This window comes from Paramacrobiotus metropolitanus, unplaced genomic scaffold (genome assembly GCF_019649055.1).
Source record: "Paramacrobiotus metropolitanus isolate TYO unplaced genomic scaffold, Prichtersi_v1.0 Parri_scaffold0000039, whole genome shotgun sequence".
NCBI classification, from domain to species: Eukaryota; Metazoa; Tardigrada; class Eutardigrada; order Parachela; family Macrobiotidae; genus Paramacrobiotus; species Paramacrobiotus metropolitanus.
Window position 1 is genome coordinate 23,162 of NW_026570259.1, and position 27,257 is coordinate 50,418.

Consider the following 27,257-nt stretch of genomic DNA (forward strand, 5'->3'; position numbering starts at 1 on the left):
GCAGAACAGCTCTTCACGAAGTGAAGATGGCCTCTCTTCCGCGCACATCATTCAATTTTGATCACAACGATCCGGAAGCATCGGTGCGCACCATACTCCAGCATTTCCGCCCGGATTGGTTTAAGCGACTGGAAAGTGAGCGCTTAAAAATCGAAGATGTCACCGGTGGTTATACGAATAAACTCGTGGTGATATATTTTGACGAGGATCCGCTGGAGAAAATTCTGATCAGATCCACGGAGAAGACACCGAGAAGAACATTGACCGCAAGGCCGAACTGCGCACGCTCCAGATCCTGTCCGAAAGGAAGATCTGCGGAGAGGTGTACGGTGTGTTTGCAAATGGCATGTGTTATGAGTATGTCAAAGGGGAAGCGCTGGAGCAGGAAATGACGGCCGATCCACACATCAGCAAGCTCATCATTGAGAAAATGGTAAACGAACAAATATACTAGCAAAAAGGTTTTTAATGAAAAAATTAAAATAATAAATGCACTCAAAATTCGCTCTTTATATTTCCTTCATGATTCATCACTTTGCTATTGTAGGTGCATTTGCACTGCATTTACCGCCATAAGGGATCCCATCCGCACACTTCCCTCTTCGACAAACTCCATACCATGCTGCGACAATCTCCCAAAACATTCAGCGATCCGATTACTGAAAACACATATCGCTCGCTGGACTTCCCGAACCACAAATACTTCGAAGCCGAAGTTAATTTCCTGCAGACGGAGCTGACCGTCCACGAGAGCAACGTCTCCCCAGAAGTCTTCTGCCACAATGACCTTTTCTACCGCAACATCCTGTACGATGAGGACGCCGACCAGATCCGCTTTATCGACTTCGAGTACGCCGGTCTCAACTATCAAGCGTACGATATTGGCAATCACTTCAACGAATGGTGCGGCGTGGATGATGTGGATTACAGTCGGTATCCTAGCCGGGAAGTGCAGATGGTCTGGTTGCGCTATTATCTGCAATGCTGGCATCACGCCCATGGACGGGAGGAAGAGACGGTGGACGAGGAGGAAGTGGAGCGAATGTATTTGACGGTCAACCGGTTCGCGCTGGTGGCGCATCTGTTCTGGATTATCTGGAGCTTCCAGCAGGCGGAGTCATCCAGTATTGAGTTTGATTATCTTACATATGGCAAGAAACGGTTGGATGAATATCAGAAGCGGAAAGCAGTACTGTTCTAATATTTTGTATGCTGTATCCGTTAAAGTAATAGCTACTTTAATAACAATACAAGTCCTGGTTGTTGACGGATCGTGGTATTTTACTTTGTTGTATGATACACTTTGTACCTGAACGCTTTCTCAATAGTTTTATGGGAGTGGAAACAGTAATAAAGAAGTTTTTGGTTTCTATTGAATGGTGTTAATTGACTGAATAAATTTCAAAAATAGAATAAATAGTTTTACAAATTCATTTCCGAAAGGAGTATGTTCTTAAAGAACAAAATTAATACGTATACACACGAGGGCTTCTGTGTTGTTGTGCGCAGGAGAAACCAAACCTTGCTACGTACTGTAATAACAAAAATACAGTAGAATACGTACGATTCATTCTATAGATCAGTATTTGGGTAAATCAACAATAGTCGGCAGCTACAACCAAGCTTTCCCGACAAACGAATTACAAAAGCATTTAAAAATTGTAAAAAATCCTTTTATTCCTGCGGTGGTGTGCGTGTCACAACTATTGGGTGTATGTAAAACTCTTTTTTGTGACGGTATCACAGGTGGTCAGTCTTGCGCGGGTAGGAGTAAAAAAATTACCAATTGCGGGCCATACTAAAAATACGGGAGATCGTTTACGCCTTATTCTAGAATACTAGAATGCCGAGCAGTACGTCAGTATTAGGTCGATGGTCGGTAGGTCGATGATATTGTTATAGATCGTGCACTGCATTAACAAGGTACCGGTGTTTCGGTTTCCGTAAGTTTTCAGTTATCTACAACATTGTCGTGTATAAGCGTTCACGCCGGTTAAGGCTCCATGAACAATCTTTACTCTTCCACGCCTGTAATGCTCAATCGGTAGGCACTCGTACTCTCAAACTGTAACAGAAGAATTATGGTGGATAAGACGAGCGAATCAGGAACACAGGAACTCAGGAATCCCTCAGGAACACGCTAACCACAACTTCCGGTCGTAAGTCCTGTGAGGATCGGCAAGAGCTAGGACGATTGTGTCACGAGCAAACCTGTATACTAAGCGATAATCCGGGAACAACTATACTTCAGTAGGAACAAGTATTGCTGTCTCTTAATCCAATTCACATCACAGTTCACAACACTAGGAAATTGTAATTAGAAGCAGCCTCGAAGTAAATCTCAGACTACTGATTCCGATATTAGGCATCACCAGAACTTATATAGACTTCGCGTTATGACATCATATACATCGCTAGTAAAAGAGAACAGCAAATCACAGAAGAGATTGACCAGATTATCCGTTATGTTGCAGGTGGAAGGCGGACAGTCAGCATCCAGTACGTACATCCGGCGTATGATCCTACTCCCATACGTCACCCCCACGAACGATGCTTGGCTGTGCCAAAATAAACAATCCATCCCGCAACATCCCAGTGCGATTGTGCACTTCCATCCATCCTGATCCCGATCCACCGCACAATCCACGTGTCCATCCGATGCCCAATGTGACTGTACGCCGCGATTCCAGAGAGTTAATGTGTGGAATCCTTGGCGAAGAGGCATCCGGAAGTCCACGGGTGTGGCAGGGCGGAGGTCCAAGGATCCAGGAAGGCGAACTATGAATTACTGACATGGTGCCGCTTGAGTTTGGATGGTGTTTTGTATGTACCGTATACGACATAAAGCTTTATTAATTGTGAAATTAAAATCTTAAAATGTGATTATGTGTAATTCTGTAGAACTATGCATTAAACGAACGAGACCGCGATAACCAACAACCAGTAGTATTCTTACGAATTCTCGAGTACTACAAATCACATCGTATAGCAACAAATGTCAACAACAACAAACAAGCTACAAATAAGCGTATTAAAATGGTAAGTGCAATCTACCAACGCACTAATACAATAATGTAAACCAGTAAAAGACAACAAAATCAAAAGTCAAGGCAGCGCAACAAAGCCAGTAATAATATGAGATCAAAGAAAGCAACCAAGGTCAATGTCAAAGGTGAGTCAAGGTTACTTGCCAGCACTGGGAGCCAATGAAAAGAGACCAGTAATACCAGAGCCAGAAGCAGCATCCAAACGGCGAAACTGCAGCCATCTGACGTCGACGATCAGCATCCAATTCCCGCTGCTGCTGTTGGGCCAAATAGCCAGGCACAAAATTATGGTCGGCAGAACCAACAGGACCGGAAGGTGCAGACGGCGCACGTGGGCGATCAGCTGGAGAACGGTCGCGGGCATCGCGGACAATCGGTACTTCAGGTAGCGGCAAAACATTTGGTGGCAAACCGGGAAATTCAGCGTTAGCCGGGGCCTGCACAGGTGGAATGACAGCCAGAGGGACAACAACAGCATTCAAGGCTGGTGGGCCATGTAGATTGACAGCAGGGTTGACACCATTGGGCTCACCTGCAGCCACATTTCCGTTGCCTTGGATCGGATTCGGTGCATTCGCTGCTTGGTTGCCCGGGTCGTCAACCTCCATGTTTGCGGCGGCAGCTTCCACTGGAGCAACTGGGTGAGCGTCTCCATCAAGTACTTCAATAACTTCCGGTGCGCTCAGAGGTCGGCCATTACGACGCCAATGATCGTTTCCACGACGCAAGTTATTGTCTCCAAAATTCCGATGATTTCCTCGGCCGTACGGACGAAAGTTGCCACGGTAAGCACCACGGGCTCCACCCCTTCCTCGGTAATTATAACCGGCATTATACTGTTGTTGCTGCTGGTTGGAGGATGAATGAAAAATAGCGTCAACCAGCTTATCAAAAGCTCGGTTACGATCAATAGGCGGCATGCCCAACTAATGAAAACTAGTGACCTTTTAACGCTAAAAGTAAAGAGAAAAAGCGTTAAAATCACAGTCTACACACAGCGAAAATCCAGCGTACCAAAAGGCCGAAATGAAAAATCCACAATGCCGATTTCTGCACACTACGCGCAAGTGATTTTATACCTGTCTGCTGGAACGAAATTTTAAACTGCGGCAGATTCCATACTGGCAGGAGAAGCAACCAATCAGCGCCTCGCGCTATATCCTTTTAATTCAACGTAATCGAAGATCAGATCTATCCAGGTACAGTAAAGATTTTGCAACGAGATCTACAGGGCATAAAACGACCAGTCATTGACTCAGCGCGCGGGTAAAATCGGAAAATAAAACGTACAGCAAAATAAAGACAAAAATTATTCGAATGACACACTGCGACACCGGTGCCGGCTCCACTGTCTCAGCCGACATTTGGCTTGCCGCCTCTCTTTCTGCGTATTCCCGCCGAATTCTGCGGCTGTAGCTGGACTTTTTACGCCTAGGGGAATTCCTTCCCGAACCTTCTAGTGGTGGCTCGTAATTTCCTACGGTGGGTTGCACTGGATTAACAGCTGCAGATTCAGTCAATGCTTTTTGCTTTTGGATGTCATTCCAGATTTCCCACTGTTCATTAATATTAATTTCCCTGGCCAAGTCATATGCTACTCTGGCCTCTTCTGATGTAAACTCCGAATACTCCTGCTGCGGTGAGTTATTAATTATTTGTGAGTTTATTTCTCTTTGCTTCTCCGCCTGCTTGTCTTCGTAGGAGACCGGGCAGGGACCGATATTAATGGGCTTCATACCTTCCGCGGGAATAAAGCTACCATTCTCAAATTCACCAGCTGGCGCCGGGTTCTCTACCGAAAAGGTAACCTTGCGCTTTCCCGTAGCTTTCTGTGCATGTAATTGCTCATTGCGCTTCAAAGTTTCGAAATGTCGACGATCATTAACGGAATTTCTGCATACATCGCAGTCCTTTTCATAACGCTCAATTTCGATAATGCAGTCAGGCCAATAGAAAAGCTTAACCAGATACGGATATAATTTTTCATAGGGACCGTACGCTTGCTTATGAATTAAAATTTCATGGAAGCAGGCTATCAACTTTTGTCGCCATTGATGCGGTACATATATCCGCGGGCAAGTACCAGAGTGATCAGGTACCCTACACAAAATTCCCTCACAGATTACAAACCGATTTATTTCATACTTTGTGAAATTCGTATTAGCATGCGACGGCTTTTTGTACATTTTATACCACATGCGGCTATCAACGCACTGTTGCTGAGTTTCACGCCAAAACTGTGGGTCACGAAATCTTTTTTCTGTAGGGAAGAGCTGCTTATCCTGTGGCCTGTCCATCGGCGTCATCCACTTCTTGAGCTCTGGATTGCGTGCCATGTAAGATGGATAGTCGTGGACTTCATCAACATCTCTACGGTCACGTTCAACAGGTATGACATTTAGCAGTTTATTGTCCATGCTAAGGCATTCAACCACCTTCGCCGATTTCTCTAAAACACCCATGTATAGATATTTTGCTGCAGGATGCTGTTTCAGTACTGCGTCCACTGACGAAATTTGAATTGGAAGTTGCAAGGGATCGTCACCCCCACGAAATTGACTGGAGCCAGAATTAGGCACAGGGCTGACCGATGCCGAAGACGAGGTACTCGAACTGCTAGCCGGAGACGGCTGCGAAACTTTTTCCTTTTTGATTAGCTGCTGAGGAGACGCCTGTTCTCTCCCCCGCGAACTTGACTGCATATTATGTACAATTATTTCACCGCCTCCCCCACGAGCTTGACTTGGTTCTGGGTTTTTCTCCGCCTTAATTTCTTTTTTAATTGTAGGACAAACAGGTTCATCCGCGACGGAAGCTGCTCTCGGGAGATATTGGCGAATCATCTCCTGTACTGCACTACGCACAAACTCTTCATCACGCTGATCGGATCCCTTTTTAAGCGGGGCTACCTGGGCTGGTGTAGTTTCTTTAACTTCCGTTTTCACCGGGGCATCAGCCGCTTTTGTCACTGGTGGCGACGCGACTGGGCGCGGCCACTCCTGCTTAGCCTTTGTAAGTGTAAGATACAAATTTCTGGGTCAGCTTTTGCCAAAATTAAATGTGCCGACACATAAGGCACGAATTTCGCTTCTTTAGCGACGCCAATGCGCTCTGTCAACATCAACGCAGGGATTGACGGGGACGGCTTAACTCCCACAGGAATTAACGGATCAAAATCGTGTGACCTAATGACGTCCGACATCAAGTGAGTTTCGCGACGCAAGAATGCCGGTGCATTAGGCTGCCTACGCGAGAGACGCCAAGTCATCGTGTTCATATCTAGTATAAAAGGCTTTGTAGCTAAAAAGTCTAAACCTAAAACCACGTGGTCCCTGTCAAAAGTGGAACTGACAAGCATTGCGTGCTCAAAAGCCATCCCAAATTCATGGATGGTAACCACCACCGACAACGGTTCAATCAACTGTCTTCCCTGGTAAGCTGTATGTACAACTCTGCCTTTGATGTGATCAGGACAGCGGTGAATATTCAATTTTAAATCCTTCGCCATTTTTAAAGACATAACAGAAATGCTAGAGCCCGTATCCAGCATAGTCTTCACTTTCTGATAATTTATATCGATTACAGAATACCAAGCCTGGGCATCCAGCGTCGGCAACAAACAAACGTGATCTGCCAACGGATATTGCGAAAAATCCTGAACTTCCATTTTATTGCACTGTGGCGGCGATGTGGACAAACCGGCCGGTAAGTCCAACTCCATCATATTAATTTGCTGCTGCGGGTTATTGTAACGCGCCAATAATTCTGCAGATGGCTCATACTGACGGGGAAGTACAAATTGATTCATACAACCAGCTGCAGGATGAAGGCCATGACAGCGGAAGCAAATCTCGACCCCACGATTTGTTCGCCATTTATCCTTCAGGATATTTCGTTCATCAAAGGGGGGCTGACTACCGGCCTGCTGATTTTGCCGGTAATTCTGGTTATTTTGCTGACGATTATTGTTGTTGTTATAGCCACCTCGTCCGCGGTAATTATTATTATTATTTCGGTAATTTCCACGATTATTACCGCCATCATAACTGTTGTTATTCGCAGGGCCATTCTGTTGGTACTGTGGATCAAAATTCTGTACCGGTTGCTGGAACTGAGGTTGCATGGCCGGCATCATTGGATTCATCATCTGAACTGGAACAGGCATAGGAGCCTGCATAGGAATTGGCTGTGGGAAGGTCTGCGCAAATTGCACCGGGTGTTGTTGCTCAACGTATTGCGGCTGTTGAAACACCGGGACAGGGACAAACTGCGGCTGGGGCACATTCAGGACAGGCTGCACCGGAGCCACCGAATTCTGCGGCTGGGGAATCACTGTCTCCGTGTACGAACGTGAATATCCTCCGCGATTGTTGCCATAATTTCCGCGGCCTCCCCGGTTCGAATAATAATTTCCTCTCTGCGACGAGCCACCGCGGCCGCCTCGATTTTCATAATTCGAATTATTATTATTATTGCCGGCACTTCTGGGCTCGCAGGAGCATTTCTCTGAGTTGATTCAGGTGTCTTCTTATCTTTATTCATGCGCTTCCATAACTTTTCGCATTCCTGTAACTTCTTCTCAAATTTCGCATAATTTTTAGGTGCCGCATTATAAATTTCACGGAACCATGCCGGCCGATGTTCCTGTACGCCATCAAGGAGTGCCTCCACCTGCTCTTCGTCAGATGTTTTTAGTTCCTCAAACCATGGGAGGAAACTATCCAGGTAAGCACGGACTGGTTCATAAAATTCCAATTTACGATTATTCATTTTTCGGCGAATATCAGCTTTAGACAGCGAGCCGTTAAAATGCTCAACGATAGCCGGCTTAAAGAAATCAGGCCACGATTTGCCTTTATTGTCCTTCCAGAATTTTTCAAACCATTGAAAGGACGGACCGGTGAATGCACCGATTACTCTGCGACACGTCGTTTCATCATTCCAGTTATTCGTGGCTCTACATTGTTCAACATTCATAAGCCACCTTTGGATTTTTTCCGGGTGAGCATCATCAAAGGCAAGTAGCTTCATGCCTCCTACTGTTTTATCACTGTCTTTTTCCACAATTTTTGCTAAAAGCTCAACAACGCTTTCTTGTGTAAGCGTCGTTCTATCCGAAATTTGGGTCTGTTTATTTAGCCATTCCTCCAGCTGAGGATTTCTAGACATAGACTCATTACTGGCCGTGCTACTGGGGCGACCGTGTTCGTCCTCCATTAGGGCATCATCCATCAGTTCATTTTCCGTATCAGAACTGTCTCTATTTTCTGTTCCTCGCATCTGGCGACTAGATTCGTCAGCTGTTCTTTTCAGAATTTGTTGGCGTAAATCTGTTGAGCCATTCTTCCTCTGTTTCGTAGATGCCGTTTCTCTTGGGATTTGACTTTCTGACGATGAACGCGGCATGACCTGAGCCTCCGAAAATTCGACTCGTGATTCCTGTCTAGGTCTCCTCAAGATGCCAGCTGGATTACTACCAGTAGCTAAGGGCTGATCCACGTATGACGAGAAATTTTGGGGATTAAATGGTGTAAAAGCGGGAGGGCGTAATACATCTCCAGATGCTACCGGCGCTTCCCTTTGAAAATATCCTTCACCGCCGCCAAGAACAGCATCTGTATTTCGAAGCCGACGGAGCTCGTCATACGCTTGCTTTAGATCCACTTCCATCTTGGTAAGTTGGTCTTGTTTTTCATGCCATTCCTTTCGGCATTGCGCATTTTCTTCATACAGTCGATTACACCTTTCAGACTTTTCATATGCGTCAGCCTGTGCTGTATTTTTCGCTTGAATCGCGTTCTCACAATTATCACATCTTTTATCCTTTTTCGAATCTTTTAATTCCTTTTGGGCCTTTTGGACATTCTCTCGCTCTGTAGTCAACAGACCCTGCAACCTCTCAATTTCCTTTTGGGACGCATCATCCTTTTCCTTGGGAATATGCATCGGGCCAACTGAAGACTTATTGTTCAGCTGAACTCTCGCTTGTGTGAGTTCACGCTGTAGAGAGTCTTCCGCATCTTTAGCCCGTTTCTTTTCATCTTCCAAATCTTTGGTAAGTTTTGTGACCAGGTTCTGCGCATCCATCAAATTTTTATTAGTTAATTTATGCGCATCTTTCTCAGAATTACAATCTTTCTGAGCTTTCGACAGCTTTTGGTTCAAATCAGTTATTTGTTTCGTTAAATCCGGTGCTGGTTGCGCACTGAGGCCATCAATCGTAGCTTTCGCGTTTGAAAGATCTCTCTGGGCATCTTCCAACTGTTTTTCAAAATTACGATTCGTGTCTTTTAAAGTATCGCGCTCATCTTGCATTGCATTAAATGCGGCCTCCGCATTTCTGTTGGCTTGTCTTAGACTGTGCAAATTATCATTCGCAATGCGTATTTCGTTAGCCAATCTGTCATTTTCTATTTGTTCATTTTCGAATTTGATGCGCATTTCATTGAAATCGTTTTGAAATTTCAATTTTTCGTTTCGTTCCGCATCTACGCGGGCGTCTAACGACATAGTATTACCCATTTCATCTACTTTTGTTTTTGTAGATGCGATGAGTGTGCGGAGACTTTGGATCAATACGGGCATAGTTTGCCGAACTATCAAGCCCACGTCCTGGTCAGTTTCTGCCGCAGCTAACTGCTCATCAACTTCCCTAGCTTGGATAAGGAAGTCCTCATCTGGTTGCTCAAAATCTTTTTCTGACACAAAACTATGTAATTTTAGCTGTGCCGGGTGGAAGGTCATTGTTCCACCACGAATGCTTTTGCTTGCTCTTGTTTCTGATCCCTCGGATATGTCTGCTTTATCCGCAGCCGCCAACGCTATTAAATTATTGTCCGACTGGGACGACTGAGGTTCTGTTTGGCTCTCAGCCACACTTGGGGTTTCCGATATGGGTTCATCCAATATCGCACCGGATGCCTGAAGTGGCATTTTCTCCTTGGCCCCGCGCGTGACGCGCTCATTTGCTGCTTGTTTTTTGGGAGTTTTTCCGGTTGCTTTTGACGCTGTAAGCGCAGCTTGAGCCGCCTCTCTGCGTCTATTCAAATCTTCCGTATATTCTGGCAGCCACCTGTTTGCATCCTGCAAAGCAGCTTTAAACTGCTCATCAGTAATGTCCAGGTAAGCTTCAGGGATACATCCCTCGTACTCAATCCAAGGTTTAAAATGTGCTGGTAATCTCGTTTTGGAATTTAAGTACCGCCTGATTTCCTGGTAATCAATCCATGACTTTCCACAGAATGCATCTTGCGCTTCTGGTGGTTCGACATTAAGAGCGATGTACATTAAATTCAACGGGATTTCTTTTGCGTTAAATTTGAACCTTGTCTGAGCTCTCGATCCATCGTACGCCCCAATAATCACTTTGTTATCTGGGATCTTACGCGGTGGTGGGCGATTTCTAGGAATCGAACCGCCCGACATTTCTGCTTTTTATTTTAAATAACCTTTGCGGCTAATTAAAATAAAAGGTACAGCAGCGATTGTGCTACTGGTTTCAAAAATTGCAATTGTGCAATTACTGTTTCCTCACTTCCCAATCCTCCTTTTAGGTTTGAATTGCTCAGTGAGTTTAGACACAGCCAACCTTTGCGGTTTCGACTGTAACAAATTCTTAAAATTACACTGCTGCACTTTGCGTGCTGCTGTAATTTAAAATTCACAGGTCAATCACCGTTTGCCGGTGTTTACCTTTTTTCACGGTCAACTCTCTCTAGCTGCTGATTCTGGCTACCGCTTGCGGCTTGCCTTTATCAGTCTGCTGGAGATCGTTATCTCACCTGGCCACTGACAATGGCTCGGTGCTTACTATCTGCTCTATCTGCAGGCCAGGTGCACTGACACTGCAGTTTACGTTTTATTCACCGCGGTTACTGCTTTGCGCAGACAACCCGGAAATTACCCATACAGACACCGATTAATTACACAGCCGACCTTTAAGGTTTCGGCTGTTTAATCCTACGGTCCAAATTAAATTAGATTAAATTAATTTAATTGGCGAGGAAGCTCACCAGTGAGGAAGCTCACAACTGCGAGGAAGCTCGCTGAAAATAATTTAACTGGGCCAGATCGGGAACGCTGACCTCCTTCGGCGTACCTTTGCGGTTCGACGCCTTTCTGAACGGACCACTTTTTACCAGTAAATTACCACCAAACTTTCCAGCAATAATTTTCTGTTACATCGGGAAAATTAAAAGACACCGGTGGGCGCCATGTCGTGTATAAGCGTTCACGCCGGTTAAGGCTCCATGAACAATCTTTACTCTTCCACGCCTGTAATGCTCAATCGGTAGGCACTCGTACTCTCAAACTGTAACAGAAGAATTATGGTGGATAAGACGAGCGAATCAGGAACACAGGAACTCAGGAATCCCTCAGGAACACGCTAACCACAACTTCCGGTCGTAAGTCCTGTGAGGATCGGCGAGAGCTAGGACGATTGTGTCACGAGCAAACCTGTATACTAAGCGATAATCCGGGAACAACTATGCACTTCAGTAGGAACAAGTATTGCTGTCTCTTAATCCAATTCACATCACAGTTCACAACACTAGGAAATTGTAATTAGAAGCAGCCTCAGAAGTAAATCTCAGACTACTGATTCCGATATTAGGCATCACCAGAACTTATATAGACTTCGCGTTATGACATCATATACATCGCTAGTAAAAGAGAACAGCAAATCACAGAAGAGATTGACCAGATTATCCGTTATGTTGCAGGTGGAAGGCGGACAGTCAGCATCCAGTACGTACATCCGGCGTATGATCCTACTCCCATACGTCAACATGTTCAAGTTTAATAAGCTGGTACAGGGCATCTAAAGTAATGGGTGCTAAAGGTTAACACCAAACTGTTTGCAGATCCATGTCATTCTGCACCTGAATCACTTCCTCCCAAGCAAGGAGATCCTGAAAAATGTTACATGAGAATTTGTGTAATAGATTTCCGAAAAAACGCGTTTGGAATACCGTAGTCTGATTTGGATGATCGTTAGTTATGTAAACCCGGTTTCCGAGATATATTGTCACGTTGATGCGGCATACGCATGGAGGTCCACTTCCGATACGAACATGGGGCATTACCGTTCACTTTTTAGTTGTACATCTTTTGAATGAGTAAATTTTATTCCCTTAACCTTGCATACGGTTTATTTCTACGGATCGGTTCTCTAAAATAGCAGAGTAGTGGTTAATTGGAGATCGGTACTGTTTTTCTTTTCTGGGGTGCATCACATTACCTGCACATCTTATCCACAATGATTTGTCGCACAGTTGCAGCTTGTTTTACATTTTTTGTGGTAAGTTTACAAACCATATGCATTTAGTGTTTCTAAAAGTGTTTGCCAAAAGTATTGTAATACTCGTATGGATTGCAAGCATACCTTAAGTTATTTCTCATTGCACATAATTAAATACGATATTCTGTCGCAATTTACTTTCCTCAACGGAGTAATTACTTAAATACAGTACAAACGCTACTGGAGATTCGAGGCATTGTAGTTCAGTAATTTATTCGTAAAAGCGATATATGTATTATCCGTTATTCTCATATATGTATAATAAAATTACAAGGTACCGGCAGGGAAGCAGTAGAATACTTACATATTCTATATAATTAATTTTAGTGGCTTGTACTGTGTTAAACCACGTAAACATTAAATACAAGTTTAAGATGTATTTCATGGCTGCGTAAAGATTTGAACCGATAGCCGCTGCATCTTCACGAAATCAAGGTCGTCGTAATTGTGTGATGGTGATGTGATTTGCCTTCGCTCACGTTTTTGTGAGCAGAGCTGTCTAATTTTGACTTGGATAAAGCTTTTAAATTTGGTAGAACTGCAGTGATACAGTGCAAAAAGTATTTTCTGATCCACTAAAATTTAAACATGCTACAGTGGAATTTAAATTTTTTACTTGTTTAACACCTTTTTTAAAGCTACAAAGTATACAGTACTCATACAGTGTGGTGCGTTGTTTGTGTATCCTACTAGTGACAATCATCTTTGTCCAACTGGTTGAGAAAAACAGCACAGAGCCATAAAGATAAGTACGAGTGTCTGCATCTCGTGGTTTCTGCATTGCAGATAACATTAGGAATCGCATTAGCCCGGCTTGATGTCCACAAAGAATCTCTTTCTTCGGTTCAGGATGTTACAGTACTTCAAGTATCGCTTTCTTATGACCTATCAGATATTGACACCAGACCGAAGCGGCAAGTGAATTATGAAACCGGCGGCATTCGGGCCTACAACCGACCCGCTAAGCAGCATAATGAGCCCTACAACAATCCCGGCCCATCCTACAACAATGCGCCAAACCAACCAAACTATCCATCGGCGGATCCCTCCATCCAGTACAACTCACAACCGCCCTACTACTCTCCGGCACCAGAACAGACTTACCCGCCAAAGTCGTACGACAACTATCCTGCCCAGCCGCCAAAGAATTACAGGTAATCCCCACAGCAAACCAAGAGGCATTAATATAAAATCATCCACATCCATAAATTATCTGTACAGACACACTGATGAATAAAAAGCCACATTTTTTATAAGATAGATTAGTTATGGCCCATGACGTACATATCAAGTAACAAATGGTTTTATTTTATTTTAGTTCATACAGTGCTCAAAACGCGTATCCGTCCGTACTTCCATACCAGACCCAACCGGCTGGATATGCCACAGGGTACCCAAACGCACTGCATCGTAATACCAGGTAAAGCTTTTCAAGAGCTCTATAATTTCCCATGATTGTAATGTGTGAAAAACTCTTAAGAAAAATGCAAATTTTACCATAAATGTGCAGTTTCACTGCATTATTCCATGGAATCGTACACTGCAACAATTTGATTGCTTATATGTAGTGGATTTTACGCGGAAGAAGGACAGCCGCCGGCAATGCCGGCTTACCCAGCACCCAACCCGTATCCCGCCCCTCCTTATCCACAAACTCCGCCACCACAGTACTCCGCCCCGCCTCAGGCTTACGCTCCTCGTTTCATTCAACAACAGTCGTACGGCGGGGCCGCGGATTATCCCAAACCCGCTGACTATCCCCGACCAGCTCCCCCCGTGCCGCCGTACGGCGATGGATATCAAGGTGCACCACCCATACCGGCACCCACATACAATCAGCCACCAGCGTATCCAGTAGGACCAACACCCAACAATCCACCACCACCAGTAAACTACCCCGCCCAATCTGCGCCGTACTCCGCTGGTTACGGCGCCAACCCGCCACCGCATCCCGGTCAACCGTGTTACGCGCCGGAAGGTATGGTTGCCAATTTACCTCCTACCAACTTGCAGTGTAACTCCATCGAAGGTGAGGTAGATCAATAACATTAGTATCTGTAAGCCAGTGCTCACCAGACCGTACCGTACAGAATCATTTAGTCTTTGCAGTTAAATAAGCGTCTGACACAGCATTGCACAGTCTGCTGTGAACGTTTTGCGCAAAAATTGTTGCATGAAGCCTGTAAATTAAGTATCTAAGTGTGGTATAATACCGGTATTGCAAGATGGTTTACCACACTGTCAATTCTCAATACGAGCGACATCTGAAAAGTAAGTAACACGGTTAACATAACGGCATCCTAGTCCCTTTTAAATTCCTGTGTTGATGACCATTATTATGTTTGTCAAAAATTTCAGCGGTAAAAACGTGGAATCTGCTGTTGTTATTTAAGACAACATAGAATGCCGGTTCATTTTACCGCTTGACTGTTTATCTGTATTTGTAAACTGCTTATCAGCCGGAGAAATCGAAATCGTCCCTGGCGCAAGCGTGACCGGCGAACCATACGTATCGGCTAACAATCCCAAAACTGTCGGATATGTTTATTACGGCGTTCGCTATGGAACTGCTCGTCGTTTTGAAGTAAAGTTGACGGTTACATATAATTCTAAAAACTCGTCACATTAAAAGTTTTTGTTAATCGAATCCCTTCGCGGCGCAGCATTCCAAAGAAAATCAGGATTACTCATACCTGCGCAATGCTTCGAGATTACGGCAAGGTCCCATTTGCCCTCAAGGACCACTGCCTGCGGCGTTTGGTAGTAACGCCAATAAGACGATGAGCGAAGACTGTCTGTACATGGATATCTACGTGCCGCCGGTAAAATCCCAGATAGATATCTTCCCGGTTATGATGTGGATCCATGGCGGTGCATTCCAGTGTAAACATTGGCTAAATTTTAAAACAAATTGTGAGCAACACAGCGGTCAGTACTGTTACAGGGGGATATAAGGACGATTACAACGCTTCACAGTTGGCAGAAGAAACCCAGACTGTCGTTGTCACCATCAACTACCGGTTGTCGGTTTTTGGTAAATGCGAATTAAAAAACCGATATTTAAAATATCTCATAAAACCGATATTTAAAAGACGATATTTAAATTATCTCATAGTGAATGTGGCTGAATTACACGGAAGAAGCTTTCAAGTTGAACAAGTACCTACGCGTAGTCAGGCAGCCTCTGATACGGTTTGTTTAAACACAGGATTTTTAAGTACCGGAGACGATGCTGCCAGTGGTAATTACGGCCTTGGCGACTGCAAACTGGCTGTGCACTGGATCAAAAACCATATTGCCAAGTTCCATGGTGACCCAAAGGGCATCACGATATTCGGTGAAAGTGCCGGTGCTTTTGCCACTTCTGCCATGCTTCTCGATGCCAATGTTCGCAGTAAGTCAAACAAATCGGCATAATAAAATAATATTGGTTACTGGTGATACGTTCTGGCCCTTTTGTATATCTCTGATCTCTTCAAGCGGTTATTTCGTTGAGTAATCTGTATTAGGCACTGTTGTGTCTGAATGCAGTGATACGGCTATTTGCAACTCTAGAATCCATTCGGGCCTCCGTATCATTCAGCGGAAGTGTTCTTATCGATTCGGTCTATGTTCGCGAACCAGAGAGAGATGCTGTGGAACTTGCCGGACAGGTTGGCTGTCCCTTCGATTCTTCGAAGGCTCTCATTGACTGTCTGAGAAGTCAGCCGGTGAAGAAACTGCTTCTCTCCGCGAAACTGTTTGAATCCGGCAACCCGGTGAGGCGAAGCGGCTATGTCACGCTGCAAATACGTACAAAGACAGAATATCTGCTACATCTGAACTAAGTACTATTATTATGAGTATAAAATCCTGTTACGCATCGTACGCACTACGCACGTTCTTGGCAGTTTCTTTCAAATTTCATTTAAGGGATTTGGTCCGGTAACTGATTATGTAATTGTAATCTGTACAGTTTTAAAATATTCGTACGCAGAGTAGCGTTTCGTAATGGACGGGTGGTTTGTTTGAAATAAACATTACAACATTTATTGTGATCATCTTCAGCGGATGTTTCCATACGCTTTAGTGATCGACGGCATCCACCTGAAGGACATCCCGTTCAAGGCCGTCCAAGTAGCAGCGGCTGACGCGGCCAAGAGTCCCGGAATTATCACCGGATATTTACACGAGGACGCTTCGATGATTTTAAGCAGTACCAACCGCGTCATGACAGTGCTCAGTTTGTGCCGGTGTCTGGTTCCTCAGATCTCTGCTCTCATTTGCAGTTGTTCATCCAGAACTGTTCAACCCGAACACACCTCTGAATTTTGGCCAGATCATCCTCATGATCGCCGAGGAGTTTCTACCCAACGGCGGCGCGCCCAGATGCACCACACCAAATCTGGATTTGGCGAAAACAGTGGCTGACCATTACAATTTGTCCGCATCTGATGATCGATCGACAACGCTGTGGAAGTTGTATTATGTAAACAGTATGCCGATCTAACCAGATGTACAGATGTATCGAAATCTTATTCCACAGTTATATTACCTACAAAGGAGCTTATTGGTTAAATCGAGGATGAACCAGTTTAATTTTAAAAAAGAAATTGTTATGTAAAGAAAATGCGATAATTATATTGTATGTACAATATACATAATACATGTATGATGTGTACATTAAACACATTACATTATGGCGAAACTTTGCAGCTGGCTACCGATGCACTGATGGGCTACCCGGCCGGCAAGGAGGTCCGGTTGTATGATGCTAAACGAGCTTCTAATGTAAACGGACCAGCCACAACCCTTTTCCGACTCAACTACAATCCGGGCTGGAATAACCTGGGTATGTTAACCTTATGTAATATTACTCGACAAAATCATTCACAACTGATTATTACGCAGGTGCATTTCATACATTTGATGTCAGCAACATATTTTACCCGTCCCAGCAGTTGCCACATTTGCAGCCTAATAAACAGGTCATCAGCAGTATTCGCAAAATACTGCAAGATGCTGCATATATCGGGTAGGGTAAATATTTTTGAAAAATTTATTTGCCGCTAAACTTGTACTAGAATGTTGTACAAAAAACAGATGGTTCTAATAAAATTATTATGACTGACAATAACCATTGTGGTTATTTAGAAGAATTACTGGGTCCCGTTCAACCCGGCGCCCACAGTTTTTCGAGCTGACTCAAGCGGGACAACTGGAAAGTAGCGAAGCCGACACCGGAGCCATGGTGGCCTTCTGGGACGGTATCGTCGCCGCCAATATACACTACGTGAACAATCTCGATTGTGTAGCGGCAGGTACGGGATAAGAAAGAGGAATACTGGGATTTAAAATAATTTCGGATTTGTGTATATAAAAGGAATAATAATAGTAGGGGAAAGAATTTTGTGAGTGTATGAAGGACATGAGAGGTTGTGGGTGTTTCTTTACTACAGTTGAGACCTTGAAAATTGCGCGTTTAATCTGTAACTTTCCATAGGTTTACACAGTCATTTTGGTGGTAGTAATTTGTGTAGTAGTAATTTGTGTAGTTAAGGAAGTTGATTGCTTAATGGAGCGAACTATCATGTTTTGCACTGATAGTCTTGGATGTGTAGTAACAGGTGGTTTGTATATGGGATGTAGGCCGGGACGTACATTAAAAGGTTGTTCGAGAGAATGTTTGGTTTCATTGGTTTGTTGACTGGATTTTTTGAGTTCGGTGGGTATATTAGAAGATGAGGAACGTTGTGTTTGAGTTACTATGGATTTGACGAAGTATATGCAGTAAGGAGAATGTTTTTCTTGTTGGTTATTTTCTGGTGGCCGGTTTAGATTTTCGGAGGCGTTCTGATTCAGGTTGTTGTGTTTTGTTTGGCTTTGGTCTTTTTAGGTTGAGTATAGTTTAGTAAGTTTGCTTTCATAGATAGTTTCTTTTTAGGTATTGTTTTTTTTTAATAAAATAACGGAAACTGGTTGTGATCGCAAGAAATACATGCGTGAGTATATGCGTGATTACAGAGAAAAAACCGCAAAACGGAAACTGATGGTAATTGTAGCAAGGAAGATAATGAAGTTGTGATGATGTTAGACATGAAAATGTGAAGTTAACAAACAAACATGTAAACTTAACAGGGTCAACAAAACACAACAATTCAAGACAAAATCGTAAAGTAATGCTTAAGAAAAGATCCGGACAACCATTACACATTGCCATACTCCGCAAATGTCGTTTAGCACGTTTCCTTTACAAAAATTGTCCTATAAATTGTCCAAAAATTCTCCAATAATTTTTTCCAAACATACCAGAAAACGCACCACCTTTAGTATTCCAATTACATTTTTGTTTTTTAACTTTTACATTCTCTATCTAACATCATCACCACTTCCCACATTATCCTCCCTGCTACAATTACCATCAGTTTCGATTTTGCATTTCTTTCTGTAATCACGCATATACTCACGCATGTATTTCTTACAATCACAACCACCTTCCATTATTTTATTAAAAAAAGAATTGTTAAACGAAAATAATGTATGAAAGAAAACTTACCAAACCATACTCAACCTAAAAAGACTTACCAAAGCCAAACAAAAGACTGCAACCTGAATCAGTAAGTATCCACAAATCCACACCGGCCACCAAAAAATAACCAAAAAGAAAAACATTTTCTCACTCCTTATACTTCGTCCACTCCATAATAACTCAAACACAAGATTCCTCAACTTCTTATATACCCACCGAACTCAAAAAATCCAGTCAATAAACCAATTCAACTATACATTTTCTCGAACAACCTTTTAATGTACCTACCAACCTACTGCCCATATACAAACCACGTGTTCCTACACATCCAAGACTATCAGAGCAAAACATAATAGTCTGCTCCATTAAGCAATCAACTTTCTCGAAGTTTCTTGAATTTTCCACAATAATCCATCACTATCTACAACCCGCAACACACTCCACTTCCTGTAACACTTCATTAAACACTCAAATACGAACAACCAGAAAGTCGAATATATTTATACCATACTACAGTAAAAATCCCTTCATCTTCACCCAAATTCAATGTAGACCCTTTCTTCGCTACACTGGATTAGTACACCCTTTCTTCATTATCACTTTTCGTCAAATATATCACCTTTAATATAATTTACTATATTATTAAATTCTCTATTCAGCACTTTATATTCCTACCCCTTATAATCTCCACATACAATAGGCTCCTGCAATGTGCTCCTACATATGTAGGAGCACATATATATAGGAGCACATTTCAATGTGCTCCTACATATGTAGGAGCACATTGCAGGAGCATACTGGATTACGTTTGTTTGGGTACTACAATTCCGTTTTTCTCTTCCAAGAACCGATGAAACCGATGCAATGTGCTCCTGCATAATTATCCGATGCGATGTGCTCCTGCATAATGTACGAGCACATTGCAAGGTGCTCCTACATAATGTAGGAGCATATAATGTAACCTAGAAAAGATGCCGAGCTAACAACGCCATCTACAAGTTTCACGCATCGTTACTCGACGCATGTCACATGACTCATGTCACATGACTGTTAGGCCCCACCGCTTCCTTCAACCGGCCGGACCCTTCCGTACTCTACGGGCGCCAAAAATTACTTTTGTTTACACACGGATATCGAAGACCAAAAACCGAAACTACAGTTTCATATATGCTACGACTGATTCTAGTCGTATACCGCATATAAGAACCTGTCACGGTTCAATGAACCTGCCGCAAAAGCCTACAGCGAACAGTGCGATAAAGCGTCCTGGCACGTCATGCCCATGGGACGCTCATTCAACGCTCAACCACGGCTTACCGGTTACGCTAGCGCTTACTAGATCGAATTACATACTGTATGTATCGACATTTAAACGGTGTCCGCTCACCATTTGTTCGTATTATAAGATGTAAAAGTATATGACTTTTGTTGATTGATGTTTGCATTAACTGGCAACAAGAGTGTGTGACATTGAAGAACTTTGTTGTGAGTGAAATTGCTCAGATTCATACGGTGGACAGATAAATAAGCTTCAGACTGAGAAATAAGACGCCACGAAATAATCTACTAAAAACCGCTGATTACACGTCGAGTTTCGAAAACTGAAAAACTAAAAAAGCATCTAGTAAAACGCTCGTCCTTCATTGGATCTCGAGTTCGACGCAGCTTGTGATGGCTTGGAGCAAAGCGTATTCGCTACGACGGCCGTCTGTCCGTTGTTATTCGGGCTGAGCGTCGTCTGTACCGAAACCGTCGTTGGCACGAATGGCACGGCGTTTATGTCGAAGCAGACTGTCGTCGTTTCTTGGTTGCTTTGCGTCGTCATCGAGGCCGCGGTCGTGGTGAACTGGGTCGTCGTTTCCGGTGTGGGAGGGTTCGTTGTAAAGGTGACGGGTGTTGCCGTCAGCATCGGTGTCGGCGGATCGGTCGTAACGGTCATCGGTGGCAACGTACTGGTGACGCGGTGATTGTCGCTTTCGTCGTTACAGTAAACTGCGTACTGGCGGCGGTCGATACGGATGTTTGGGTCGTTGGAGTCCCGATTGTCGGCGGATTCGTCGGCTTACTGGTCACACTAACTGTCGTCGGCTTCGTTGTCGAAGGCTGCGATGTAGGTTGAGTGGATATTACGGTCGGTTTCATTGTCGGCGTCGTCGGTGTTGGCTTGGTCGTCACCGCTACGGTGGTCGTTTTGGCCGTGGTTGTGGTAGGTTTCGTTGTGGCAACGGTCGTTGCTGGTTTAGATGTTATCGGAGTCGTTGGATTCGTGGTCGACTTTTGCCTTGTCGTAGGTTTCACAGTTGATGTTGACGTCGGTTTGGACGTGGTTGGTTTCGTTGTCGTGCTTGGGGTGGTCGGCTTAATGGTGGTCGTAGTTCTGGTGGTGACGGGAATGGCTGTTGTCGGTTTCGTGGTGGGCTTTGTGGTAGCAGATGTGGTTGGTTTCGTTGTCACCGGCGAAGTCTTGGCGGTTGTTACCGTGGTTTTCGGTGATGTCGTCGTTGCCTTCGTTGTAGTAGGCGTGGACTTTGTCGTAGCAGGTTTCGTTGTGGTCGGCACCGTGGTCGCCCTTGTTGTAGGTTTGGTTGTTGCAACCGTTGGTTTCAGTGAGGTGGTAGCTGGGTTGGTGGTGGTTGATGTCGTCGTTACTTTCGTTGTGGCTGGTGTTTTTGTTGGTTTTGTCGTCGTTTTTGTCGTTGTCGGCTTGGTTGTCGTCGGCGTCGTTGTCGGCTTCGCTGTGGTCGGCGTTGTCGTGGGGTTTGTCGTCGTTTTTTCTGTTGTCGGCTTCGTAGTCGTGGGAGTCATTGTCAACTTGGTTGTCGCTAAGTATTGTCTATTGCAGTTAAATACTTCGACATGACGACAACAACGACAACCACAACAAAACCGACCACAGCAAAGATTACGACGGTAACCTCTCCGACAACCACCACGAAAACAGCGACCACAAAGCCGACTACGGTAACGACACCGTCTACCACAACGAAAACGACGACTAAGCCAAAAACTACAACACCCAAGACCACTACGGTAACCACGACCAAACCGACCACCCAGACGACGACGCCAAAAACAAAAACAACGATCACACCGCCAACCACCAAGACGTGGAGCAATGCCTTACCTGCCGCTCAAAAATCATTAACGCTACCTGGGGCGCACTGCTTCGCGTCGCATTTTGTATTTTTATCGGATTTGTAAGCCGTCATAATTTCGTGGCAGTCGCCTTCCGAGCGATAGTCCAGCATCGGAATGCGATACGGCGGGTTCTTCACTTTAAACTCTTCTAATCCCGGTTTGGCAAACACTTCCAGTTGATTATGCGTGACTTTTCGAAGGAACCGCAATTCTCGTGCTCATATATGTAATTATACGATAATATTATGTTCCTCCGTTTAAAACTGCCAGCCTTACCGAGCAATAGTCGTACATGAACGAACTGGTCGCTGTGCTCCAGTCATATTATTTTGTCATACGCGAATTCCATTCCTTTAAAAATACAGTACTTAAAATTATTTAGGTGTATTTTCATCTCGTAATTAATCATTCATCTGAATTACTTTTAAATGCACAATAAATACGCATATGATTGTTTCTCCTTACATAAATTCGCATGAAATAATACATCTACATATGCAGAAGTCCCGTATGTCATAACGTTTAACGTGAAACGCTTCTGTTTTTATATGAAAATACGTTAAACTACTCTGTATATGTCGATTTAATTACGAGATATATTCAGATATGCATGAAAGAATGTGTTTAAATAAGTCTGCGGTGTTCACAATAAAATATAAGTAGTTTCGTCGGCGTAAATGCTTCACCGTCTTCGACTAACCGTCCTGTATATTATCCTTAATAATCTCGATGAAATCATCGCGATCCGGACGCTGATGCTCTGTACGCTGGCCGAGGACAAGAGCAAAGTATTTCGGGATATTGTACTTGGTCCCGCCCAGACAATCTTGTGTTCCGCGCGCCAGCACCATGCGCTGTTCCTTGCCGGACATGAATTCTTTGTAGATTCCGGGAAAGGAATAGCACTGCTTCTCGTCCGCTCCGTCATCCGTCACCGGCGCCTGAATTCAGTGAGGTCAAGAGAGATCTCCTCAAACTTTATGCAGCCTTTTAGGTTGGCTGTGACGGTGTTGATGGCTCTCTCGATGAACTGTTTTTCCATGGGAGCTAAAGTATGTTTGCTTTGTTATTTGTCCTACTGGGATCGTAAAAGCACTTGATATCACAACAGTATAAAAAAGATATATATACGTAGTATGTATATCAAATTAAAAGCATATAAAAATTTAAAAATATAGGTATACGCTACGCGCACAAAACTTTTAAGAAATCATCCAAAATCTCTGGACTGTGCCATTCTTACTATCCGCATAGCTTTCACCGGTTTTTTTTGCATTGTTATTGAATCTGTGTGTGTGTATTAGATTGCCGGAGTCTGGTATGGTTACAACGTTTGGTATATAAACGCCACACAGGATAAATTGTCCCAAAATGCCATCAATTACTGCACAAATCTGGGGAAAATGCTACTTTCCAACAACTGAAATTCCCTGCAGTAATGACCCAGGAACAATATTACATCGACAGAGATAATGGCACTTGCGAAAACATGCAAGAAGTATGCCACTTTACCGTGGATGGACGACAGATTGGTCCATATTTCGACAGTGGATCGAAAACGTTTCCAGCTGGTTAGTAAAAAAGTTTCCCAGCAATTTCATGCGCACTAATCTTGTGGTAACAACAGAATAAACATTTTTTGCTTCGCGAAGGCATCGATAACTCAATCGTATTGGCAATCGATTATGGTGCTTACGCCTTCTACCATTCTTGTAATGAATACGGCTACGACGGAATATGCGCTGATCCCTTTTTGTACACCTACACACGCCATAAACCAGAGGACATGAGTGTGAATGAGAAGCGGAAGATTGACGAAGCCCTCGCTAATGCGGTGAAGCCCTTCTGCTTCGACCCAAGACAGTTCGTCTACTACGCTCCGTGGAATAACACCTTACTGGCTTGCCGACGAACTCCGGGATCTGACTGCTACCAGACTATGAAAGCGGCATATGAATCCACAATTCAAGATATGTTGCAATAATAAGGCAACTATGTATACGCACAGGTTATACGCAGAACCAAATGTGCAAGTACACTTGTTCACAGTCATCGTAACACGATACCATGTTGTGTTTTTGAATTTCATCATCGTGCCCTTTCCAAGAGTTTCTGTTCGCTGTAGACCAATAATGCGTGTATATGCAATGCTTCTGGCGTATTTCTACGGCAAGCGTTTTTTTTGTGAATACTGCAAGAATTGTACAGAGGAATCAGTAAATATCGAGAAAATCCAAACATAATGATTAGTTTTGTTTATGAATGAAAACTCGCGATAATAAGTGAACATAGGACAGTAAAATCAATACGAGCATCTTTTTAGCATCAGTGATTTCAGCCGAAGATTGCATCTACAGTTGTCGGCATTTTCAGGAATTAGGTATTTATCTCACCTTTGAATTCTCAGTCTCTTTAAGCAGTTGTTATTTAAGCGACAGCGATATCCATCTTTTTTTAAATTAGGACTGAAGTCCATACATTCAAGGTTGTAAGCGTTTAGCTTTTTACTTTTATCGGCAGTGCTCTAGTCTGCGGTACGTGTGAATTCGAGGCTCCATTTGCGAAGCGCCAAATTGTCTCTTACTGGTTAGTGCGAAACTTTTCTGAGAAACAGTAGCAAATGCGCTAAGCAGTGAGTACAGTCTGTAGTCCTGTAGTCTGTGCATATGTACGGCACTAGTACCTACAATTACAGTACCACATGATTGTCAAACGAAGGCTGATTAAAACATTAGTAAGCCATTCTTTTAAGATTCGGCATACCACCGTGACAATTTTCTTTCAAAAACCGGTCTTTAATTGTTATTAGTTATTACACAGACAAGTATCCTGCTGCAAACGCTGTAGCTTCAGTCACATAGAATATGCACGCAAAAACGCATGCGTTTGCAGTAAATGTGATTAAGTCCTCATATGGTGCTTATTTAAGCTATGTAACTCAATTAACCGAAAACATCTACAGGTTTGCAACACCACTAAAATACTTCACTGCTTCACGAAGTGAAGATGGCCTCTCTTCCGCGCACATCATTTAATTTTGATCACTACGATCCGGAAGCATCGGTGCGCACCATACTCCAGCATTTCCGCCCGGATTGGTTTGAGCGACTGGAAAGTGAGCGCTTAAAAATCGAAGATGTCACCGGTGGTTATACCAATAAACTCGTGGTGGTATATTTTGACGAGGATCCGCTGGAGAAAATTCTGATCAGGATTCACGGAGAAGACACCGGGAAAAATATTGACCGCAAGGCCGAGCTACGAACTCTGCAAATCCTGTGGGAAATCTGTGGGAAAGTGTACGGTGTGTTTGGAAATGGCATGTGTTATGAGTATGTCAAAGGAGAAGCGCTGGAGCAGGAAATGACGGCCGATCCACACATCAGCATGCTCATCATCGAGAAACTGGTAAACGAATCAAAATACAAGCGGAAAATTTTCAATTTGAACGGAAATTAAAATACTAACATGAAAAAATTAAAAAAACTATGAATATAATAAAATCAGTTAAAAATAGGTGCGTTTTTGCATGTATCACTATGTACATAATATGCACAGAATGCCACAATTTTTTATCAGCAAATAAGAAAATGCATAAGTATTTGATGGTTGCACCTGTTGCGTTCTGTACATAATAGGTATGCTTTTTGGAATATTACTGCTTGTACGTAGTAATATTCCAAAAAGGCACTTATTATTAACGGATTTTTAAATTTTTCATTATGAACAATTTCCTTATACGTAATGCAAGACGCACTAGTTTTACTGGGGGACTATTTAATGAAGGAAGTGCACAATGTATTTAAATACTGCCACAGTAAAATTAGTGCGCCTGGGCAATACCTAATTTTTTATTGGATATTGGAGCTACTTATGCAAATAGTTACTGTAGACTTTAAATCCTGCTTTTCTTTAGCTTTAAATTTTCTGTGCGTACGTATGCGCTTTAAATGAATATGAATCACCAGTTTCCCTTTAAATTTCCTTTAAGACTCACCACTCTTTACAATCTGTATATCTATAGGTGCAATTGCACTGCATTTACCGTCAGAAGGGATCCCATCCGCGCACTTCCTCTTCGACAAACTTCACACCATGCTGCGGCAATCTCCCAAAACATTCAGCGATCCGACTACTGAAAACACATTTCGCTCGCTGAACTTCCCGAACCACAAATACTTCGAAGCCGAAGTTAATTTCCTGCAGACCGTCCACGAGAGCAACGTCTCCCCGGAAGTCTTCTGCCACAATGACCTTTTCTACCGCAACATCCTGTACGATGAGGACGCCGACCAGATCCGCTTTATCGACTTCGAGTACGCCGGTCTCAACTATCAAGCGTACGATATTGGCAATCACTTCAACGAATGGTGCGGCGTGGATGATGTGGATTACAGTCGGTATCCTAGCCGGGAAGTGCAGATGGTCTGGTTGCGCTATTATCTGCAATGCTGGCATCACGCCCATGGACGGGAGGAAGAGACGGTGGACGAGGAGGAAGTGGAGCGAATGTATTTGACGGTCAACCGGTTCGCGCTGGTGGCGCATCTGTTCTGGATTATCTGGAGCTTCCAGCAGGCGGAGTCATCCAGTATTGAGTTTGATTATCTTACATATGGCAAGAAACGGCTGGATGAATATCAGAAGCGGAAAGCAGTACTGTTTTAATACTTTGTACACTGCATCCGTTTAAGTTATAGCTACTTTAATAGCATAAGTCCAGGTTGTTGACGGATCGTGGTATTTTACTTTGTTGTATGATACACTTTGTACCTGAAGGCTTTCTCAACAGTTCTATGGGAGTGGAAACAGTAATAAAGAAGTTTTTGGTTTCTATTGAATGGTGTTAATTGACTGAATAAATTTCAAAAATAGAATAAATAGTTTTACAAATTCATTTCCGAAAGGAGTATGTTCTCCAAGGGCAAAATACGTATAAGTACACACGAGGGCTTATATTAGTGACCATCCATAAATTACGTACGCAGAAAACCACGATTTTTTACCCCCCTCCCCCTTCGTAGCGGTCCGTCACGTTTGCTTGACCCCTCCCCCTGGTTCGTTCGATCGTAATACATGGAGCGGACCACCCCCTCCCCCGGGTTCGCCAAGGCCGTCACAGCTTGTCACATTTTTTGGACCCCTCCCTCCCTAGTTCGCTGCGTACGTAATTTATGGATCGCCCCTTATGTTGCTGTGCGCAGGAGAAACGTACTGTAATAACAAAAACAGAATGCGTACCATTCATCCTGTATATCAGTAT

The 27,257-nt window shown here is 43.6% G+C and overlaps 4 protein-coding genes across 5 annotated transcripts; 3 read left to right on the forward strand and 1 right to left on the reverse strand.

The window, feature by feature from the left end:
• The first annotated feature begins 26 nt into the window (after positions 1-26).
• On the forward strand, positions 27-1,377 carry LOC129590293 (ethanolamine kinase 2-like). Its single transcript, XM_055485447.1, has 3 exons — positions 27-135; positions 207-433; positions 548-1,377. The coding sequence occupies exons 1-3, from the start codon at positions 27-29 to the stop codon at positions 1,199-1,201; spliced, it is 990 nt and encodes a 329-aa protein (XP_055341422.1). The 3' UTR covers positions 1,202-1,377.
• Positions 1,378-11,967: 10,590 nt separating this feature from the next.
• LOC129590087 (liver carboxylesterase-like) lies at positions 11,968-23,785 on the forward strand. 2 transcript variants are annotated; one of them, XM_055485079.1, is made up of 17 exons: positions 11,968-12,348; positions 13,135-13,502; positions 13,667-13,768; positions 13,917-14,377; positions 14,808-14,932; positions 15,012-15,231; positions 15,293-15,382; positions 15,557-15,742; positions 15,904-16,106; positions 16,396-16,543; positions 16,617-16,816; positions 17,044-17,179; positions 17,239-17,362; positions 17,482-17,648; positions 21,699-23,046; positions 23,299-23,565; positions 23,647-23,785. In XM_055485079.1, exons 1-15 carry the CDS (start codon positions 12,307-12,309, stop codon positions 22,055-22,057), a joined length of 2,931 nt encoding a protein of 976 aa, XP_055341054.1. In that variant the 5' UTR covers positions 11,968-12,306; the 3' UTR covers positions 22,058-23,046; positions 23,299-23,565; positions 23,647-23,785. The 2 variants fall into 2 exon arrangements, with proteins under 2 accessions (XP_055341054.1, XP_055341055.1); XM_055485080.1 differs by having other exon boundaries at positions 13,917-14,326.
• Positions 20,350-23,649, reverse strand: LOC129590089 (salivary glue protein Sgs-3-like). Its single transcript, XM_055485083.1, has 3 exons — positions 23,507-23,649; positions 22,695-23,041; positions 20,350-22,345 (listed from the first exon to the last, which is right to left on the reverse strand). Exon 3 carries the CDS (start codon positions 21,659-21,661, stop codon positions 20,792-20,794), a length of 870 nt encoding a protein of 289 aa, XP_055341058.1. The 5' UTR covers positions 21,662-22,345; positions 22,695-23,041; positions 23,507-23,649; the 3' UTR covers positions 20,350-20,791.
• Positions 23,786-24,737: 952 nt separating the features above from the next.
• On the forward strand, positions 24,738-26,835 carry LOC129590294 (ethanolamine kinase 1-like). Its single transcript, XM_055485448.1, has 3 exons — positions 24,738-25,402; positions 25,502-25,511; positions 26,019-26,835. The coding sequence occupies exons 1-3, from the start codon at positions 25,001-25,003 to the stop codon at positions 26,660-26,662; spliced, it is 1,056 nt and encodes a 351-aa protein (XP_055341423.1). The 5' UTR covers positions 24,738-25,000; the 3' UTR covers positions 26,663-26,835.
• Positions 26,836-27,257: the final 422 nt, after the last annotated feature.

Coding starts and splice junctions, on each gene's coding strand:
- LOC129590293 (XM_055485447.1), top strand. CDS start 27: ATGGCCTCTCTTCCGCGCACATCATTCAATTTTGATCACAACGATCCG. Junction 136..206: donor TTGGTTTAAGCGACTGGAAA/GTGAGCGCTTAA, acceptor TATTTTGACGAG/GATCCGCTGGAGAAAATTCT. Junction 434..547: donor AGCTCATCATTGAGAAAATG/GTAAACGAACAA, acceptor TTGCTATTGTAG/GTGCATTTGCACTGCATTTA.
- LOC129590087 (XM_055485079.1), top strand. CDS start 12,307: ATGATTTGTCGCACAGTTGCAGCTTGTTTTACATTTTTTGTG. Junction 14,933..15,011: donor GAACTGCTCGTCGTTTTGAA/GTAAAGTTGACG, acceptor TTCGCGGCGCAG/CATTCCAAAGAAAATCAGGA. Junction 16,544..16,616: donor CGCTTCGATGATTTTAAGCA/GTACCAACCGCG, acceptor TCTCATTTGCAG/TTGTTCATCCAGAACTGTTC.
- LOC129590089 (XM_055485083.1), bottom strand. CDS start 21,661: ATGACTCCCACGACTACGAAGCCGACAACAGAAAAAACGACGACAAAC.
- LOC129590294 (XM_055485448.1), top strand. CDS start 25,001: ATGGCCTCTCTTCCGCGCACATCATTTAATTTTGATCACTACGATCCG.